At 53.9% G+C, this 19,662-nt stretch overlaps 5 protein-coding genes across 5 annotated transcripts; 3 read left to right on the top strand and 2 right to left on the bottom strand.

Annotated features, from left to right (window-relative positions):
• Positions 1 to 1,327: 1,327 nt before the first annotated feature.
• Positions 1,328 to 3,400, top strand: N0V96_005052 (uncharacterized protein; the record flags this gene model as incomplete). Its single annotated transcript, XM_065757289.1, has 3 exons — positions 1,328 to 1,451; positions 1,510 to 1,606; positions 1,675 to 3,400. 3 exons carry the CDS (start codon positions 1,328 to 1,330, stop codon positions 3,398 to 3,400), a joined length of 1,947 nt encoding a protein of 648 aa, XP_065614058.1.
• A 1,228-nt stretch (positions 3,401 to 4,628) lies between these two features.
• On the top strand, positions 4,629 to 5,963 carry N0V96_005053 (uncharacterized protein; the record flags this gene model as incomplete). Its single annotated transcript, XM_053191217.2, has 3 exons — positions 4,629 to 4,708; positions 4,928 to 5,155; positions 5,240 to 5,963. 3 exons carry the CDS (start codon positions 4,629 to 4,631, stop codon positions 5,961 to 5,963), a joined length of 1,032 nt encoding a protein of 343 aa, XP_053051200.2.
• Positions 5,964 to 7,505: 1,542 nt separating this feature from the next.
• On the top strand, positions 7,506 to 8,514 carry N0V96_005054 (uncharacterized protein; the record flags this gene model as incomplete). The annotated part of the gene is made up of 3 exons (XM_065757290.1): positions 7,506 to 7,518; positions 7,768 to 7,942; positions 8,181 to 8,514. 3 exons carry the CDS (start codon positions 7,506 to 7,508, stop codon positions 8,512 to 8,514), a joined length of 522 nt encoding a protein of 173 aa, XP_065614059.1.
• A 1,262-nt stretch (positions 8,515 to 9,776) lies between these two features.
• RSP5 (NEDD4 E3 ubiquitin-protein ligase) lies at positions 9,777 to 12,619 on the bottom strand (the record flags this gene model as incomplete). The annotated part of the gene is made up of 7 exons (XM_065757291.1): positions 9,777 to 9,876; positions 9,929 to 11,933; positions 12,006 to 12,139; positions 12,199 to 12,304; positions 12,360 to 12,398; positions 12,458 to 12,483; positions 12,585 to 12,619. The coding sequence occupies 7 exons, from the start codon at positions 12,617 to 12,619 to the stop codon at positions 9,777 to 9,779; spliced, it is 2,445 nt and encodes an 814-aa protein (XP_065614060.1).
• Positions 12,620 to 17,196: 4,577 nt separating this feature from the next.
• Positions 17,197 to 17,934, bottom strand: PAB2 (poly(A) binding protein Pab2; the record flags this gene model as incomplete). Its single annotated transcript, XM_053191220.1, has 3 exons — positions 17,197 to 17,449; positions 17,521 to 17,777; positions 17,848 to 17,934. 3 exons carry the CDS (start codon positions 17,932 to 17,934, stop codon positions 17,197 to 17,199), a joined length of 597 nt encoding a protein of 198 aa, XP_053051203.1.
• Between the last annotated feature and the right edge of the window lie 1,728 nt (positions 17,935 to 19,662).

Here is a 19,662-nt window from a genome sequence, read left to right on the forward strand (position 1 = left end):
CTCGACCTGACACCCGCCGTGCATGTCTTGGCCCTTCCTCCCACCGCCATGTCTCTTGATCAAACAACCAGCGCCGGCCGAAGAACTTCCGGACCTCGAGCAAAGTAACTCATGCCATGGATTCTCCGCTGGAACTTGGAAGGTTGTCCGAACGTATTTACCGTCTAATATGTACAATATCAGATTGCCCAGTCGGCAGGCACCCCTACCCATTCGAATACAGCTGTCACAGTTCCTGCAGGAGGCAACTCTGCCGGCCAGGGGCCCGGGGGTTTAGGCATGGTGAGAAGCCGCCGCCAATAGCGGCCTGCAGCATGTTCTAGGGGGGGGAGGAAACAAGGAGACGACTCCTTCCGCGCGGAGTTGGACCCGCCCCGCTGGAAACCAACAAGCCCAGGCCCCTGTGTCTCGTTGTAGCTGCACCTAGGCGGCCTGGTGGGTGGTGTGTCACGACATGGATGAATGCGAGTTGAATATAACCAGTATTATATGAACAAACTGTAGACGTCTCATTTGACTTTTGCGAAGAGCTATCCCCATTGGCGATGACGTCTCCTTGTTTGTTCAGAAAGTAAACTCGATGGGACCACATGTCCTTTTTGCATTTGTCAAGAGAGGCAAACAAGCTCGTTATCCCCTCCTCACCGTCACGTTTCGACATTGCATGATTAAGGTATTTAGGTGCTCATCGAACAGCTCCCCTAAAGCTTCATGCGTATTTCCACCACAACAAATCACATGCTACTGATTGCTAAATGGCTTCGTGTGTACAGAAAGCTAGATTGCAAGGGTCTCTTTAAGCTAAAAAAGCTAAGCTCCTTTCCAAGACTCGACTCAACCACGAGATGGGCCATAATGGGGTAGGGGGTATTTGCTAGTTTCGGAGACGCAAGACCCGAAACCAGAGCTTCGACCCCTACCTGCACCATGGGCTTCCCAGATGGGACCCCGACCCCATCGACGTTTCCGGTCCTTCTTTTGTTTCTTCCATGACAGAGGTGTGTCAATTCTTTCTTCTTGTTCTGCATTCCTTCTCTTTTCCTTCTTGTCGTTGAGGGACTTTCTTAATTCATTACGTCTTAAAGCATCCCATTATTGCCCCGTAGGCATCGGACTCCTCCCCCGGATTTGATATACAAGGTCTAGAGAATATCAAACCGACCGGGGCCACGACTGGTCTCGGACCCCTCCTCCCATTGACCTCATTGTATCCAACGGGCGATAAGCTATTGTCATCATCAGCCTTCACTTGGGATATCCTCGTGCTGTCGTCGACCCCCAGGTAACCTTTCGCCATTTCAATGCTCCCAGAGCACTTGGCACCATCATGGTATCGTCAGTCTTTGTGCTCGTTGGAGCTGTGGTCGCCTATGGCGTATATGCCTACGTCTCCGGCCTGCAACGCAATATAGCAGAAGCAAAGAAAGTTGGCTTGCCATATATCGTCACCCGTACGTGTTCAAGGTGGCAACCATCTTCTCTTTGTGTCAGGAACTGACTGTGCGAAAGCCGCGTCGCCCTTCTCAATAATATGGCAGCTTACCCACAAGTTCTGGATACCCATCATCAAGTGTTTCCCGAAATCGTGGTGGGAAGATTGGCTCGAGTTAGTTACCTAACTGGACTGCTCCGTCCATTGCGGCGCCCCTGCTGATCCCAATACCTTGCGAATAGACTCCTCATACCGAATTGGTCCTACAATCTACTTCACAAGCCATTTGAGCGCATCGGCGAGACCTTTATGATCGTATCAGCCTTTCAGATCCTCGTCCTAACCGACAGCGCCGAAGCCATCCACCAGATCACACAGCAGCGCGAAAAGTTCCCAAAGCTAGTTGAGACCTACGCCATCCTGAAGCAGTTTGGCGACAATGTCCTGACCACTGAGGGTGCCGTATGGCGCATGCACCGCAAGGTCACATCCGCGACCTTTAACGAGAAGAACGCCTCCCTCGTCTTTGCCGAGTCGATCAAGCAGGCGCAGAGCATGACGCGCAAATGGCTAGGCCCAGGCGGAGAGAAGAGCAAGGAGACCATCCAGACTCTGGATCACGATACAATGCGGCTCGCCCTCAACATTATCAGTTATGTGGGATTTGGGATGCGCCTGCTTTGGCCGGGACAGTCGCTGCCCGAGGGAGCGGATCCGAAGCTCACAAAGTACAGCTCGCTCGAGGCGGCCCCGGGACACACGATGAGCTTTGCGGATGCCATTGCCGAGATGCTGGAGCATATCTTGGTTCTACTGCTGGTACCACACAAGATCTTAAAGCTGCTGCCCTTCAAGTACACAAAACAGGCCATTGACTCGCACGACAACTATGTTCAGTACATCGACGAGCTCATGCAGGACAAGATTGAGGATCTGCAGAACGGCGACCACGACGATGCCGGTATGGATCTTATGGGCCAGCTTGTGAGATCGAAATATGGGGATGGAGCGGATGCCAACGGGGGTATCAATGGGACGCTGTCAAAGGGAAAGGAGTCCAAGATACCTCAGCTGTCCAGATCGGAAATCTCTGGCAACGCCTTCATCATGTTAGTTGCGGGACACGAGACGACGGCGAACGCGATGCACTTTGGTCTCATTGAGATTGCGTGCAACCCGGCCGTGCAGCGGCAGCTTCAGAGGGATATCGACGGCATCTTTGGCGACAACGATCCGAGCACGTGGAACTACGAGAGCACGGTAAACCCGATGCTGGCGTCCATGCTGGGCGCCTGCATGAACGAGACGCTCCGGATGACGCCGGCGGTTGTGGAGATCCCCAAGAAGGTCAGCCCGGAAGGCGACGGCATCATTACGCTGGACGGAGAGAAGTACGTGTTGCCAAAGGGGGCAGATATTTCCATCGTGGGCGTGGCAGCGCACCGGAACCCGCGCAACTGGCCGTCGAAGCCGAGCAAGATTTCGGGGGCGGACCACGACCTGGACGACTACGCGCCGGAGCGGTGGTACAGGGCCAGCTCAAAGACGGCGGCCGATACCAAGACTGGCGGCGAGGCGGAGGAGGACTACGGTGGGTACAGAGGCTCGGACACGAGTGAGAAGATGTTCCGGCCGGTGCGGGGGTCCTACGTACCCTTCTCGGACGGACCGCGGTCGTGTCTGGGGCGGCGCATCGCGCAGGTCGAAATCATTGCCGCGCTGTCTGTCGTATTTCAGCGGCACAGCCTTGAGCTGGCGGTGGATGAGTGGGCTAGAGACGCCGAGGTGGAAGCCATGGGTCCGGAGGAAAGGCGGAAGCTGTATAAGAAGGCGCAGGAGAAGTGCCGGGAGACTGTGAAGAAGGCGTCGACGATGTTGACGCTTAAGTTGCCGCAGGGCATGACTGTGCCTATCCGGATTGTGCCGAGAGGACAGGAAAGGTTTGTCGACATTGTTGACTCTGCTTAGATTAGATTGGGACCAGTAGTTGGCTGGCCTGAGCCTGGCTAGTGAGATTGTATCTTCAAAGCTGTATAGTGGTTGCTCTAGAATGGATATATGGGAATACCCGGCAAGGGACAAGACGGAGAGATGGTTAGGAGTTCCATATGCATGAATTTGAGGCTAAAATGGCAATTAATGTGAGAATTTCAACCCGTCAGCAGGCCATCGACTTGATCTTGTGTAAGATGGTGATGAGGTAACTGATTGGCTGAGATGTTGTGGTTGTCCCGGTAGCTCATGTTGATCGCGAGGGGCTTCAAGGTGCTGACAACTTCGCGTTCGGTATACTGAAAGTACGGCAGCAGGTGGGAGACAAAAGAAGGCCACGTGTTCTCGTGAGTATCCTCACATTATCGATGAACAGGGTGCTTGCTTGACCCTCGTTTATTTGGCGTCTTCTTTATCAGCGGGAGATCACCAGCCAGTCGCGCGCAGAGGCCAGCGACTAAACCGTTTGTTTACATGCGTTGCCTTTTTCGGACAGCTCAAGTGGATCTGATTGGTCACAACCGTATACTCACCCCAATAGCAGTCAGCACCTCCGTCGCCCAGTGTCCTCTGCGACGGGAGCCCACCTCCAGTGCTTTTGCTGCTCCCGGGAGAGGAGGGAGAGGGCGGAAAGCGCGCTAAACCGGTCGCAATGTCCACTGGACGTCCACACTGGCACACCCCACCCCCTTCCCCCCATCAGACAGCATCAGCACACCTCCGTTGCCCGCTGCAGCGATGGCAGCTGGAGCAGACAGTCACGACCTACTCACGGTAGCATTCACGTCACAGCGATGGAAGTCCCGTTGCGTCACTTCCCACAGGACCACAACAAGGGGGCCGAGGAAGGTAAACAACGAGCGCTTCGACCATTTTACCCCGTCGAACCCCCCCCAAAATCCACTCGTTAATCACACCCGACCTCACCAGGACCCGACACGACCCTTACAATTTACAACCTAGGTAGCTCTTCAGCCCAGCTATCGTTGCCGTTATCACCACCGCATCCATCCAATTGCCCCTCCAAAACCGTCACCCTTTCAAAGTACTTTACACTACCACAACTAAAGGACAATCTGCCCTGCATACACTGCAATTCTTCTACAAAGGCATCATTGCAATCGATTCGCTAGAGTCGCCGAGTCTGCGCGATCCATCTGATACCCCTTGTGATTAACTTTTACCACATTTCAATCACCAAACAATGTCGGGCGCAAACTCGTGGTTGGCAAGGCAGCGGAAGAGCGACCTCGTCGAGATTGCCGAGCTGACCGGACTTACTGGGTGAGCATTCTCCTACTATTTTCCCTACAGACACGAAAACCTTTTGCAGCTGTGGCGGCTTTCTCGTTGCTCTGCAAGTCGCATTCAAGCTAAGGGTGCGCTGCTGTCGCGTCGGTTGCGACCGACGTCAAGGCAATTGAAGCGCGTCGAGCTGTCGCAGAGAGGCCCACGATGCTATTCAGACCACGCAACAAAAGGCTAACAACGCGCGGCTTTCAGGTACGAGAATCAGAAAAAGGCCGACTTGGAAGTCACCCTAGATGAATACCTTGCCGAAAACACTATTCAGTTCTCTCAGAACCCCAAGCTTGCAGGCTACTACACCAGTCGCTCTAAGGCTGCCGGCTCACCCGTCAAGAGGGAGGCTCCCTTGACCGATCTCGTCAAGTCCACGCGTCGCAGGGCGACGAGAGCCATCGAGGAGCTTCAGCCCGAGCCCGAGCCCGAGTAAGTCATACTTGTCCCTCCCTCACGCGATGCGCCTCAGAGGCCATATATATTTCCTTGAATCGCGACTAACACGCGTCGCAGAAGAGCCGAATCCTCAAGCCCGGAGCCTGCCTTCTCAACCGCATTGGCGACGCGAACTCCCGCCCGTAATCTCTCTCTTGCGAGCCGTATCCCTCTGCCCGCGACACCCGCTGATGTTGCCGAGGCCGTCGACCGTCACACTGTCGCTCTGCGCGAGCGTGCGACAGAACTCTACGACCAGTCTGGCATCCAGGAGGGCACCCAAGCTGTGCGCTCCTCCCTGTCAACTGTCACGTCGGTGCTGTTCACCGTGGCCGCGTTCGAGGCGTGGAACCTGAGAGCCGAAGTCCTGCCCCTCCGCTACGCCTTCACCATCCCCGCGATCCCGGCTCTGGGCACCGACTTCTACCCCGTCTACGTACCCGACGCGTTCCTGTTCGTGACCTCGTCCTTCTGGTCGCCCGTCACGCTGTGGACGCTCACTTCTGTCCTTATTCCCTCCTTATTCGGATATTTCTACAACCTGAGCGCGGCGAGCCATCCCCAGCCTCGCGGCCGCAAGTCATCGACCGTTGAGTACAACGTTGACCCCTTGGTCTTCAGCATTGTCAAGGCTCTGATCTCGTTCGTTGTTTACGCCCAAAAGGTCAACTTTGGCGGCTGGATCAACGAAAACTCGATCGACCGCATCAACGGCGCTCTGTATGGAGAGTGGAAGGGCATCTTGACTGGTGCTGCCATCACCGGGCTTGTTAGCCTCTACGATGCCGTGCTGAAGAAGTAGTGCCCATCTGCTCGGAACACGACATATTCCCGAGCTCCTCGAGCGTTTGGGACTCCTCCCAGCAGTCCGCGGCGCACAAGCGGAAGAGCTACACGGAAGCTTCGCAACCGTACTGTTTGAACTCTCGTGTTGCGCCAAGTTAGGCGCCTTGCTTCTTTCTTTCTCGTCACTCAATAGCGGCGTTCTGGGCGTTTCATCGGCGTCATACGTGGCTCTTTGGCTGATACCTTGTTCGAATTCGTGATTGGAATGCTCATGACGATGGCCAACATCGCCTCTGGTTGCCGGAGAGTACGGGCCCCTTGGCTTGGTTCGTCAGATTTCTTCATGGTGCGGTGGTCTTCGTTTACGAGACTGGGCGCGACTTGTTCGGTTATTTTTCTTGCGGAATTTTATTCTTGTTGCTTTGTCAGTTGCAGCGGTTATCGACATTGGCGGGCGGGTGGCAAAGTCTCCCTTTTGATGGGATACATGCCGACAGATTCCACATTGGATCTGGGAGGTAGGGCGCTGAGACTGCTCTGGGTGTTTTGCCCTTGTAGAAGTCATGAGAGATGAACTGAGGAAATATACTGCTTTTCACGTTCTACCCCATTATACTCTGTGTGCGCTCAACCCCTTGGTTGGCTCATCGTGTCTGGTCTGCAACTCAAATGGCAAAATGTAGCTTGAACAAGGCCAGCGACTGAGGCATGACATGTGGTGCTTGTTTGTCTTTGAGTCTTCGAAGGGGACTGGACGTGCGGAACAACGACGGCCTGGGCTCTTTATGTTTATATGGTTCTGGCCATAGTGCCCGAAGGGACCTCTCTGTTGGTTCTTTACCATGTCTTGCAGACTCTGATAGCCATCGAGAAGGAATACTACGGCGGAGAGATTAGATAGTTGGTTGAGTGTGGCCTCCGGGCTTACAATCTCAACCAAAACTTGTACGGCATTGATAACCCGCTCAGCACGTGATAGTTAAATGGAAATGATCACATGACATGGCGGAGGGCAGTCTTCACGGTCTACCTCACCACCAAAGCTATCGTGACTGATTACCCAGATACCACCAAGAGGGAGGTATGAAATTCTGCGCGACTGCATTACGACGATTCCAACTAGCAATACTTAGGACTGGACATTCGTGTGGCAAACGCTCTTTGACCAACCGCTTCCGGTACAAGTGAACTAATATAAACTGACGAGCGCTGTGACACTTACTCTGCCCTCATGACGGCCATATGTGAGCTCCCCATGCGCTTACCTAAGGAGCGACCAAACACCCGGACCATCCCGGCAGCCGGCCAGCCAATCAAAACGCCGCTAATGCAATTAGCGAGAAAAGAGGCGAAAACCATCAACGCTCGTCGACAACGTCAACCATCTTTCCCGAAAAGAGAGCCCCCCCCCGACCGTCTGCCTTCGAAAGTCGTCCTCCGCCGGCCGCCCCTCCCCGCGATAAACCCTCTCCACTCCTCATTAACTCAGTTCCTCCGAAGAGAGATCGAACCAGCTCGGATCACCAAGATGCTTTCCTCCACGAGGACAGCGGCCTCAATGGCCCTGCGAGGTAAGCTCTCCCGACTCGTCGTCTCCGGTCTACCAAGGAACCGGGACCGCAACCGCCACACCACGAATCTCCCTTCGCGAGCTGTCCAATTGTGCGCCTGTCTGGACGAAACCCCACGATACTCCGTCACCAATCACCAAGGAGACAATGGATGTGTGCCGCGGTTTCAATTGAAGCTCTATTCGCGAAGGGGGGGGGGGGGGAGAGAGAAAGCCGAAACATTTGACTGACCTCAATTGGCCACTGTAGCGAAGCCCACCGCGTCCATCACCCCCTTCAGAATCGCCGCCGCCTCGATTTCCTCCTCGTCACGAAAGGACGCCAGCCCCGCCGCTGCGCACTCGACCGGCCTCATCAAGAAGGAGCGCAAGGAAGTGCCCCTGGTTAGCCAGGAAGGCACCAAGGGTGTTTTGCAATATGCTCTGTACGCACCCCTCTGTCCGCCTTGTCCCTCATTATAATACCCACGCCCAAACATATCGATCAAAACGAGCTCTTACTCCAATGGCACTATACTAATGAAGCAATCGTTCTCGCCTCACAGCACCTCCCTCGACGTAATAACGAATTGGGCCCGTCAGTCCTCCCTCTGGCCCATGACCTTCGGTCTCGCCTGCTGTGCCGTCGAGATGATGCACCTCTCTACCCCCCGCTACGATCAGGATCGTCTCGGAATCATTTTCCGTGCCTCCCCCCCGCCAGTCCGACGTGATGATCGTCGCCGGCACCCTCACCAACAAGATGGCTCCCGCCCTGCGTCAGGTCTACGACCAGATGCCTGAGCCCCGCTGGGTCGTCTCCATGGGCTCCTGTGCCAACGGCGGCGGCTACTACCACTACTCGTACTCCGTCGTCCGCGGATGCGACCGCGTCGTCCCCGTCGACGTCTACGTCCCCGGCTGCCCCCCGACCTCCGAGGCCCTCATGTACGGCATCTTCCAGCTCCAGCGCAAGATGCGCAACACCAAGATCACCCGCATGTGGTACCGCAAGTAGATTCGTGACCTTGTTGCAAAACATCTCTGTGTTTGGAAAATGAACAAACGAGAGAACGGAGAACGAATTGAAAGCGAGTCGGAAAGAATATCGAGACGGCGTGGCTAAGGTGGGCGGTATTTTCTTGGACCGCATATCCAGTAAAAGAGAGGCAGTTGGCGGTCTAGTAGAGGAGGAAAATGCCTTAGGCCCGGGAGAAGAGAAAGATTGAGGTACGCCAGGCATGTTGGGGGCCCTTTGATAACGGCAAGGCTTGGGCTTCATTTTTTTCTTTTGTATGCGGTTGCGTTGCGTGGGCGTGGCTATGTACATATGCGGAGGTTTTCATCCGCAGACGATCGCGGTCGTGTAGATTACAAGTTCTGCCATCATTTCAAAACCATGTTTAACTTATTTCGTAGCCCAGGTCGTGAGATGCCTCAACTTGATATATGTGTTTAAGAGATGCTCGAGACTTTAGGCTAAGAGGCGAAAGTGAACAGGGGTGGACAGACGGGCTCATCCATGATGGTCTTTCCTATGACCAGTATATTTGCCGCCGTTTCGACAAGGCGGCTTTAGCTTCACGAAATACCCACGGCATCTCAACGGTTTTAAAGACTTGTTGAAGAGACATCAACACGCGCAATGGCAGTCTCAGATGAGGTATGTATGTATATAAACTATATATCTGATGCGGATATCGCACTGGAGTTGTGATGCCCGAGAATAATCAAATGCGCCCGTCATCCCTTTGCTTAGCTTTCCTGTCTCTTGCCCTCGGAAGCCCTGGTCGTTTGAGCATCTCTCTCCTCCCCGAGGCGGTAATTAAAGTCCCTCCTTGCTGCGGACTCACTTCGCAGACATCTAAGTTATCGATGCAAATTCGCCACACCCAAGGAGCTTTTTGGTACAACACAGTTTCCCCCTAGACAACTCTGCTCGTACTTTGCCACATTTCGACTCGAGTCGCTTCGTCTCGTCATCACTTTCCACTACCCCTCCGCATATAGAAAGAAGAAGAATCAGAGGTTTATTCCAAGTATCCCTACCGCACGCCGAACATCCGAATGAATTTGATGCTGTGAAATCATACTAGCAGTAGCTTCGATCCGAGCCCACCCCAACGTGTGCTGGATGCAATGTGCTTCGCGCATGCTCTCCTCACATTCAGCGGTGAAGATCCAGCCACTACGTGGCGAAGGCTCGTGTTTTCGTCGTCCTTTTTGCACATGCTGAGACGCATACGCAAAGACATGAGCCCCATCGGACGAATGAGGCATCTATTCTTGACCGAAGCCCATAGTCTCTTCAACGGCAATTGTAAGCTTCTGCTGGAGCATTTCCAGACTCTTGTATGGCGGTAGGTCCAATCGGTTGAAACTAGAACAGAGTCAGCGGTTGAACTTCACCATGCCGTGGGCAAGTATCTTACCATGTGTGTGCCTTGGGAAGATTGTTAATCTCTCCAGCCTTTTCGATCGTAAATCTTCTCGGACCGTCACTTCCTTGCAAATCCTTGAAACCGTTGACCGGGATACGCGATGTGCCCGTCGCGAATTGAAGTAGACGCGACTTCTGCTCTCCATCCCACGAACGAATCGTCTGCCAGAAGAACTGAATAACCTCATCTGACTCTGTGTATCCGCGGTAATCGGTGTGCTTCTTCCAATCATCCACGTCGATCTCAGCGATACCACCAATCAGCAACTCAAGCTCACGTTCATCGAAAACGTTGACCAAGTCCTGGGGGATAAGCTCGTGGAAGCCATCCTTGAAGGCTTGGAATTGCTCCGCAATACGCTTCTCGATTCTCCACTTCACCATGAGATCAACGTACTCCTTCTTGTTCTCGTTCGTGACGTCGATGTCACGACCACCGGGAATGAGATCCTCCACGGTCATAACACCGAAGCGCTCGTCCTCAGTAGAGAATGTCTGCTCAAGAATTCCTCCAGAAATGTCGTTGTCAAGCATCCATTGCAGAGAGCGGTGGAAGTCGGCATCCACACCTTCCATGTCGGCTAGGACGACCGACTTACCCAGGATCATCTTGTATAGGGCTCCGATGAAGAAGGCATCGAGGAAACGACGGTGGAAAATCGCCAGACCAACAACACGACCAATGAACTTGAAGTAGTTCAGATGCTCGGGGTTAATACCGGAGTGGGGGTTGATTTGAAGGGTGTAGTTGTCGTGGGCGGAGTACTCGAACAGGCAGTAGAACGGGTTGAACATCTCGTGGGAGAGAAGGAAGAAGAATTCTCTGGAGAGACCACCATAATCCAAACCGTCCTCACCATCGAATTTAATCATGAGACGCTTCTTCAAATCAGTAGCAGACTGCCGAGTGATTTCTGCAAAGGAGTCCTCGAAGATGTGAGAACGCCGCACCTTGATGTGGCACTGTCCGGAAAGAATGCGCATCGCAGGTTGCGAGCGGAAGTAAATGAGCTTCCTTCTGAAGTCTCGCTTGTACTGCGGTACGTTCTGATCCAGGGATGACGGCAAACGGGGATCGTCCCACGTTGTTGTCTTTGTGTTGTGGTCCACGAAATACACTCGAGCAGTGTTCGTAAGACGCATCTCCCAACCACTTGGCAAAGGTCCCAGTTGGGATACGGGCTGTTGTTGAATGGTGCCATTCTGAGCATTCTGGCCTCCATACATACGGATGTACTGCTGTCGGCGGGGGTCAACCCAGGTAGTCGTGCGAGTGTTGTGGTCCACGAAATACGGGCGACCTTCTGGAGTCCATCTCTGTTCCCAACCAGGCGGCAGCTCGCCAGTGCCCGGACTCGTTGCCCCAGTGTGCATCATCGTAGCGTTGTTTGCGCTTTGAGCGGCTGCTTGCTGAGCTTGCAAAGTCGGGGAGCTCGCGCCGGTTCGATCCTCGGGGAGGGTTCGGTTCTGGTGTCTCTGGCGCTCCACTTGGGTTGCGGCTTCACGATCGTTTCTCTGTTCCACGGCCCCAGCAACGGTCGGTCTGTTCCAGCTGGTAGTTCTTGTGTTGTGATCAACGTAATATGTACGGCCAAGGTTATCCTCTCGGCGTTCCCAGCCGGCCGGCAAGCGCCCTTGCGCATCCTCAAAGGGGCTCAGTGTGCTGGAGTTGCGTGCCGGTGGCGGGCCACCATTCGCGGCCGGAGGAGGGCCGGTGGAAGTCATACTCGCAGGTCGGTGCGGCAGGTTTACTTGAGAACCAGGAGCTGGGCCGCCATTCGGAACGCCCATGGCCGAGCCCGGTCTAGCGTCAGTCGCCGGGGCCGAGAGCGTCGAAAGGCTGGACCCTTGGGCAGGCGGAACGAGTGAGGGACGGCTGGATGATGCTTGCCCGGCCCGCGCGGGTGTGGTAAGGTTTGTCGACAGGTTTACGATCAGCTTGCCATGCACAACTAAGTTATCGGTCGACTTCTTGAGGTCTCGCGTGAGCATTTGATCTGTGGGGCGCCGCATTTGTCAGTCAAGTCTGTGGCGACAACGCAAGCAGGAATACGGCAAAAGAGTGTTACCGTCAGCGTCCGGAGCCAGTTCAATCACATCGCCAATCCTAACGTTGATTACACCAAGGAAACCTTGGTCCTTCTTCTTGAACTTCTTCTGGTCAAATACCTGAACCGCGAGAATGGTGTCTTCGTTCACGTTGCTAAATGATGTCAGAGGGGGGTTTTCGCCGAGATGAGCATTTTGGGGACTGCAACATACAGGTCGAAGCTCTCGTTCCAGTATGGGTTCAGTGTTCGTTTCTGTGCACTTGTCGTCTTGGTCTGGTCTCCGTTGACGGTGATGACGGCGAAGGGATCCGGAAACCCTGTTTTGCATGTTAATGGTTAATTCCAACAGACCGGAAGAGGGTGGCGGCGTACGGAAGACATCTCGCTTGTACAAGCCATCGGCGGCGATAACTGTGTTGAAGTTAGTATTGATGGCCGCTGCGCGGAGGACCAATTTGGAGATGACGAACTCGTTACTCGGAGGTTGGGCTTGCGGCTACGGACAGCAGAGTTAGCTCTCGTGATGTGTACAGTGTCGGTGATGACCCGATGGCAGCGTCGACAGACTGATGGAAAGAGACCAGATGCATTACTTACTTGGGCTGCCCGGCATCATTGCGGGAGGAACTCATTTCGTCGCGGGATAGCCAGCGACAACGGTGTCGACTCCCAAAATATCTGGCGTGCTCAGATCAAGGTCGTTCGTTCTTGGAACAAATGAGGGGTTAGGAGGGCGTTTCGTGGATGACGTTTGAAAGTGACCGGTCGCGGCGATACGGCAGGAAAGATTATCGACGACAATAGGGACGGGAACGCAGCAAAAGGATGCTTTTGCTGGTGAGAGGTTGCGTAGTGCGGATTGGCGTTGACGACGACGACGACAAGGACGACGGCGAAAGGCAGAGCTGAGGCTGTGCAGTGCTGTGCAGTGCAGAAAAGCCCCCCGCTTCGACGAGCCAAGTGGGCTGGGTTTTTGGGGGCCTTGGAGTTCCCTTCGGGGGTGCGGCGGATGATAAGGTGACGCGGCGGGCGGGAAGACCGAGCGAGGCTAAGAAAGCAACGGAGAAACGGTAAGGATACTGGCGGGATCGAATCGAACCAGCGATGCAGTAGACTTTGTGTTGGCCGTCTCTGTATCGATCTATCTCCGGAGGGCGACAAAATGTCGACCGGTGGGATTCGATGGGAGGGAGTTTGGAGGTTGAAGATGGAAGAGACAGGATGGAGCGAGTTTGGTGTTTTGGCAAGGTAAGTCAGTCAGTCGCCCCCGTCTGAGCGCTTGTCAAACGGTACGTGTGTGCGAGTGGATTTTGTCTCCGGTCGGAAGTTCGCAGCAGAGGAAAGAAGGTTGTTAGGCGTGATGCGGGAGGTGAGGTATGCGGTCGGTAGGCAACAGGTAGGAGAAGGACTGGCGAGGAAAGTGTCAGGTCCAGCGCTATTGACTGTGAGGTGCTCCAGTGGGCGGCGTGCGGCGTGCGACGTGCGACGAGCCTGTGCTTCCATCAGCCTTCACCCTTGATGACCTAAGCAGGGAGACAGACGGGAACAGTGATTACGGCACCTGCAGCAGTGGTGACAGCGGTAACAGCGACGCAGCTGCAGTGGCAGGGCAGTAATGTCCACTGTATCCGTAAGGTAGGTAAGGCAGGTCAATAGGTACCTTAGGTACCTTAGGTAAACCGGTGTGGCTGGTAAGGTCAGGTACTGATGGTGAGCATGGTAGGATGATGTGAATGTCCTGGGCGATTCCCAGCTCGGTTCGACATGGAGAGCCAAGGAACCTGGAAGTGCGGATGGCGAATCCCACTTGTTAGCACTTGGCGGGGCCCAGAGGTCACTGTGGGGTACCACGGAAAGCGGGCAAAACCTCTCGGCGGTGGTCGGGTCGTCGAGACTGAGGTGGACCCATGAGGGAAGGCCCACCTCAACTCACCTCACTCTGAGCACCTTGAGAGAAGTGTAAGTATTCTTCTTCACTCATGAACCTCACCAAGATCAACTTCATCTCAGAAGACCTCGCTCAAGAGAAGTCGATTACACTCTATTAGCTCGTAGACAGCTCATGATCTTAGTGATGCCATGATATTTTCTAGATGACATGTCTCAGCAGATCCTGACCGGAGGGCTGTCTGACAAAATGAAACGACAGATGAATGTGAGATACAAGTGTACATGACGTCTCAGCCCAGGTTGACTGAGGATGGACATTGTCAAGCGCTCTCTCTCTCTCTTTCTCTCTCTCGACTTATGTTACTCACTACGGCTGTTTAGCCGTATCTAGCTTTTGGAAGTTGCGACCTTGTTCAAATGCTTCATGAGAAATGAACAGTAGTGTATTGACTCCGTCCTCCTTATACCCATGTATCGTACATTGTCTACTGGGCTACCCTTCTGTCCGGTCTTCTTTCTAGGTAAGGTATATACATCATCCAGCTTGAGCTCCAGTTCGGGACTGAACGATGGACGTGGAGCAAGTACCTCACCTTAACTCTTTTGCAAGTACCTCGCCAAGGACAACGAATGGCAGCGCAGGGAGAAGAAATAGAAATCAAAACAAACCAGCACCGAGCCGAGTGACAGGGCCTCCAGCTTTTCCTAAACTTCTAAACACTGTTCCCAATGGTGTTTCGGATGCCCATGGCCGTCAGAAAGCTGCCAATCCCACGCGCCCCCTACCTGCCTTTTGCCTGTACCTGCGGTGCTGCGGTGCTGCGGTGCCCTGACTGGCATGGCCAAGTCTTTTCACCCTTGCCCCCCGTAGGTGCTCCGTACTCCGTAATCAGTCGAGTCCCGTCAAGCTGGAGAGATGACCTCCAAACTCGAGAGTTGAGAAAACGACCTAGCAACCTGCCACTCGGTACGGATCCCTGCCGACCTCACCTGTACCCTGACCCGCGCCGCCGTGCTAACAATTGGGACTGAGGGAAGGGGGACCCGAAAGGCTTGGGAGGCCCCTCAGTTCGGGCCGTAGACACAAGGCAGACGGAGAGTCTAGAACCTGACCAAGCGATTGCATGAGCAGATGCCACTCTTTACATAATCTCTTGTGGCAACTTTGGAATCAGTATCTGGATTATCAACAAAAAGTCTCTGCTATTATTTTCCCCCTTCGCCTTCGAGCTTTCCCGCGGATGAAAGAATGATTGGATTCGTAATCTGCATTTCTCATAGTCTGCTTTCGAAAGGCACTTCTCTCGAGAAAAAGCACGTACCTACCGGGGCGCGAGAAAGCAGAAACGGCGCATTGTTGCTCGTCCCATCCCACCACCAACCCCCGGCTCCCCGAACCTCATGCGCTACGGCCACCCCTCTCTCTCTCTCTCTCTCTCTCTCTCTCTCTCTCACCTCTCTGTATCTTCCGTCACTCTGTCTCTCTGCCTCTCGCTGCTTGCCTGTGTCTCTGCAACATGCAACAACCTGCTCATTCATAAGTCTCCTTGGCGTGATAGCTCAATTCACCAGCGCCATCTTCCCTAACGCTGGCTTTCCAAGGATTGCCTCAGGCCGGAGGGGCATAATTGTTGGTGCCCCGGCACGTCCAGTCCGTTCCCACCCCTCATCCCTCCCGACGGCCCAACCGTCACATCCATCCACATCCCTTCTTCTTGCTTCGGCGCGAAAGCACAGTGAACAAGAAGCGGCATAGGGTATACCATAAATAAACAAGAGACCAGCCCAAACACAGTCGTCTGCCCAAAGTCCCCATCCAATCACCTCCCACCTCTGTCCCAATTCCCTTCCTTTGGGAAAAGGGCAAAATCAAGGGGAGGGGGGACCCTGCAATCCAATTGTGGCCGCGGGACCATGGGGAAATACTAGATAGAGAGGGAGGGAGGGGGATCTCACGGCATCGCAACCTACAGATTACAGTAAGCACGTGCCGCGGAGACGCTTCGCTTTTTGCTGGTTCCCACGTCCAATCTTTTGTGTGGGAAGAACACCCTCTGACTCTCCCTCTTTCAGGGCAGTCTTGCGTCGTCTTTGACGCCGTGTATGGATAGGATGATTTCCAATGTTCGACTGAGGCCCCCCTCGAAACCCACTGGGGACAGCCACTTCCGTGTGTCAGCTCGCGCGGGAGGGAGGGATGGATGCTTAGGAGCCCGTCCTGAGGCGGGCAACTGTGCGCCCGGGTCGGGCGGCGTCGTGGGTCACCTGCGGAAGGACGGCACCACTAGGCATGTCCGCCTGTCTCGTCTTGTTGATGTCCCGGCTCCATGATCTTCACATGACTTGTCACTTGACAGTTAGTATCATAACGTATAGGTCTCTTCTCCTGCACAGGATGATGGAGACGTCACCCTCGTTTTCATGCTCATGTCTGATCAATTGCTAAAAGCTCGGCTTTTGGGTATTAAGGAGATGTCGTGGAGCCACTGGTGGCAGAGGCGTGATCTCATAGGGTTACTTTTTCCAATAAAAGCTCTGCACTCTCACATGATTAGACCATTCTAGTATTACTCAAAAAGACAAGTATGTTTCGCGGTTCACTTTAGTTGTCAGGCGAAGTGAAATCTGGGTGGGACGTTCCGAAGCACCTACGATAATCTCAGGAAGACTTCCGTTTCTTGATTGCCCACAAATACCAAATGATAAATCCACGCACTCTACAGACTCAATGAATGGAAGACAATTTCAAGAGCTCTCGAGTCGAGAGCCAGAACCTGGGGCTATTTCGATTCACAGAAGTCGAAGAACAGGAACGTACGTCTCTACTTGTACTGCAGCATAGTCCATGTACCTACTCAGAGACCTCTCTCCACTCACTGACATATCACAAGCGTCCCAACACCTAATGCCGATTCAACTATGGTGGATATGTGCGCCTCTTGATGAAGTTCGGCCCAGCATACGATATTCGCTGGCCCAGACCGCAGTGAGTCTCTTGGTTGGCGTCATACTCCTGCTCATCACATTTGACCTCCACTGCCTGTCATAGCCATAAAACGCATCGATCTACAAACTGTCATTCCACGGGTCTTACTCTTTGTCCAAAATTGTACTCTGAGATGCGGTGTTTCATCCATCGAAATTGAAATACTCGTCGACTGAATATAAAAGCCTGACCAATCCCTAAACGCCATATCGAATCTTCCTCCTTTCCCTACCATCCTGTATGTTACAATCGAAGCAATGAATCGCGTCGCGCCCGCTCATCCGGGCTACTAGACACAAGCGAGTCCTCGGGAGGCGTCACTCTGCCTAATGCCTAATAAGGGGTGAATCCTCCTCTGCCCCGGCCGCGGTAGCCTCCACGGTAGCCACCGCGAGGCGGGAAACCGCCACGGCCGCCGAAGCCACCGCGGCCTCCTCTCCCACCGCCACGACCGCGACCGCGAGACATGCCAGGGATGTTGGTGCGCTTGGGGACGACCTTGAGGTTGCGGCCCTTGAAGACGCTCTCGTTGAGGACCAGGGCCTGGGCGACGAGGCTGGGCTCGGTGAACTCGACGTAGGCGTATCTGTAGTACAAGCACATTAGTTTCTGGGCCATTTTTCGGATGCGTTTCTCGAGTGAGCTTCCGTAACGTACCCCTTGGGCTGTCCAGTGAACTTGTCCAACAAAATGGTGACGCGGTTGATGGAGCCACAGCTCTGGAAGTGAGCTTGGATCTCTTCGGGTGAGGCAGAGTAGTCGACGTTGCCGACAAAGATACTGCGGCTGTCGATGTCCTCCTTGTTCTCTGAAAGTTCCCGGCTCTGTTGGTCGAGGCTGGCTTGCATTTCGCGCAACTTGGCGGCCTCCTCTTCCATCTCGGCTACCCGCCTCTTCATCGCAGAGATCTCCTCCTACGGTCTTCTGTCAGTTTACCTCCTCTTATCTGCGAAAGCCAGTGGTGAATCAAGGCTCTTTGCGCACCTCATCGTGGCCATCTTCCTCGCCGACGCTGTTGTTCTCGACGTTGTGGTCCTCCACAGGGGTATCCTCGGGCTTGACGTCCGCCATGGCTGTAAGATTGGGCAGTCGTTGTCGAATGTATGACGGCTCTGGACAGAATAGGCGATTAGCTATCGATGCTAGAAGAGAGAAGGGAGAGATGGTGCGACAAGGCAGACGCGCCCTTTTTGAGGCGACCGCAGCCTCGGGAGGGGTCCCCTCGCTCAAAGCTGTTCGCGCCCACAAATAGTTTTAGTTGGGGGATGATTATACTCACAGCTGTAACGACCGCAATTGACAGGCTCAGATCCTGAGCTAATTTGATGCAGCAGCTTGCGCAAGGGCTGGACAAGACAGGAGCTGAAGGTTGAGGTAAACGTCGTGAAGATATCTAGGAATTCCGATGTCAATGGGTAGGGGGAAAACCCACGGTTTAGCCGGGTGCTCCGATAAGAGATAAGAGCTTCGACCTCAAGCTTTCGTCAGGCAACGGACTTCGTTCCTCCCTCAGAGCTGCAAACTCATGCCCAGTTTCTCCAAATGATTGACGGATGCTTCGCAGATATTCCAGACTCAGAGATGAATACTAAATTCTAGTTTCTGTTTCATAGCGCCTAAGGCGATGGAGGAAGGCACTGCGGATGAGCAACGTCCAGACTGGTCAACCCGGGAAAGCACCTTGTCTAGCGGGGTTACCGAGCTACCTAGCTATGCCTGTCGCTGGCCTTGTAGATAGATACCTCCCAGGATTCTTCACTCTAAAGTAAGGTATTGGTAGTCCCGCGTATATAAAGGGCAGCCTTTCCTGTTCTTTGGTGACAGGTCAAATCAAGACAAAGTTTGATCCGTGAGGTACTCTACTCATAGACATGCCTCGTGTTGATCCCATCCGAAGGCTCCATTCCAAGCTACTGTTGATCACGAGGTCTGAGATGTGCGACGGATGACTTTGGCAAACGAGATATTCTGGTGGATGTCGCCCTTCAATGGATTCTTGATCGACTAGAGAAACAAAGGAACGTGTTCAACCCGTGAAACTTTTTCTTATTCTCCATGTTTACCTCATTGCCCGTACCGTCCTCTGAAGTCTTTGTCTAAGCAAGACCCCATTCGATTTTCGGCACTGACTTCAATGGCTTTTGGTTAATTGATTCAATGGTCTGAAGACTAAGCAGGTATCGCGTCGAACCCCGGCCATGTTACATTGGAAATTTCCACCTGTGCTGTCATAGCGGGGGCGGTCATTATTTACATGCTATTCAAGCAGCGCAGAACATTGGGCACATTTTGGATGGGACCCTCGAGTCCTGGCGCAATCAACCGAGTCGATCTCAATCGTGAGCAACACGGCGCCGGACCTCCCCAGTCTCCGGATTGCTTACTCGTCCGTGATCCACCCGGGTCCGAGTCCGGAATCATTGCGGAAATACAAAATCGCCGTTCGTAACTTCAGCTCCATAGTGAATGTGTTACTTCTCACTCCAGCGCAGTATTGAAACACTCTCGGAGGTCATCGTCCCACACCAAGTTAGGTAGAGTAGCGCCTTAGTCAGCAACCCCAACTACAGGATTGCGGCACCCGCGCCTCGTGCGCTTGTCGTCGAAAGCCCACGTGTGACGTCGCTGAAGGTGCACTGCGTCAGCACCGCATCGCCGGGTTGCCGGCTATCCCCCTTGGCCCCGGATTTTGTTTTTGTGTTTCTGTTGTTTTTTTGCCCGCGCTCTATCCCGCTTCACCGCGCGAGGGGAAGGATCTGCTCGCCCGGATAGGCTGCGACATCGCGATCGTTGTGCGCG

Source organism: Colletotrichum fioriniae (assembly GCF_027942845.1).
Source record: "Colletotrichum fioriniae strain IMI 355084 chromosome Unknown scaffold_5, whole genome shotgun sequence".
Lineage (NCBI taxonomy): Eukaryota > Fungi > Ascomycota > Sordariomycetes > Glomerellales > Glomerellaceae > Colletotrichum > Colletotrichum fioriniae.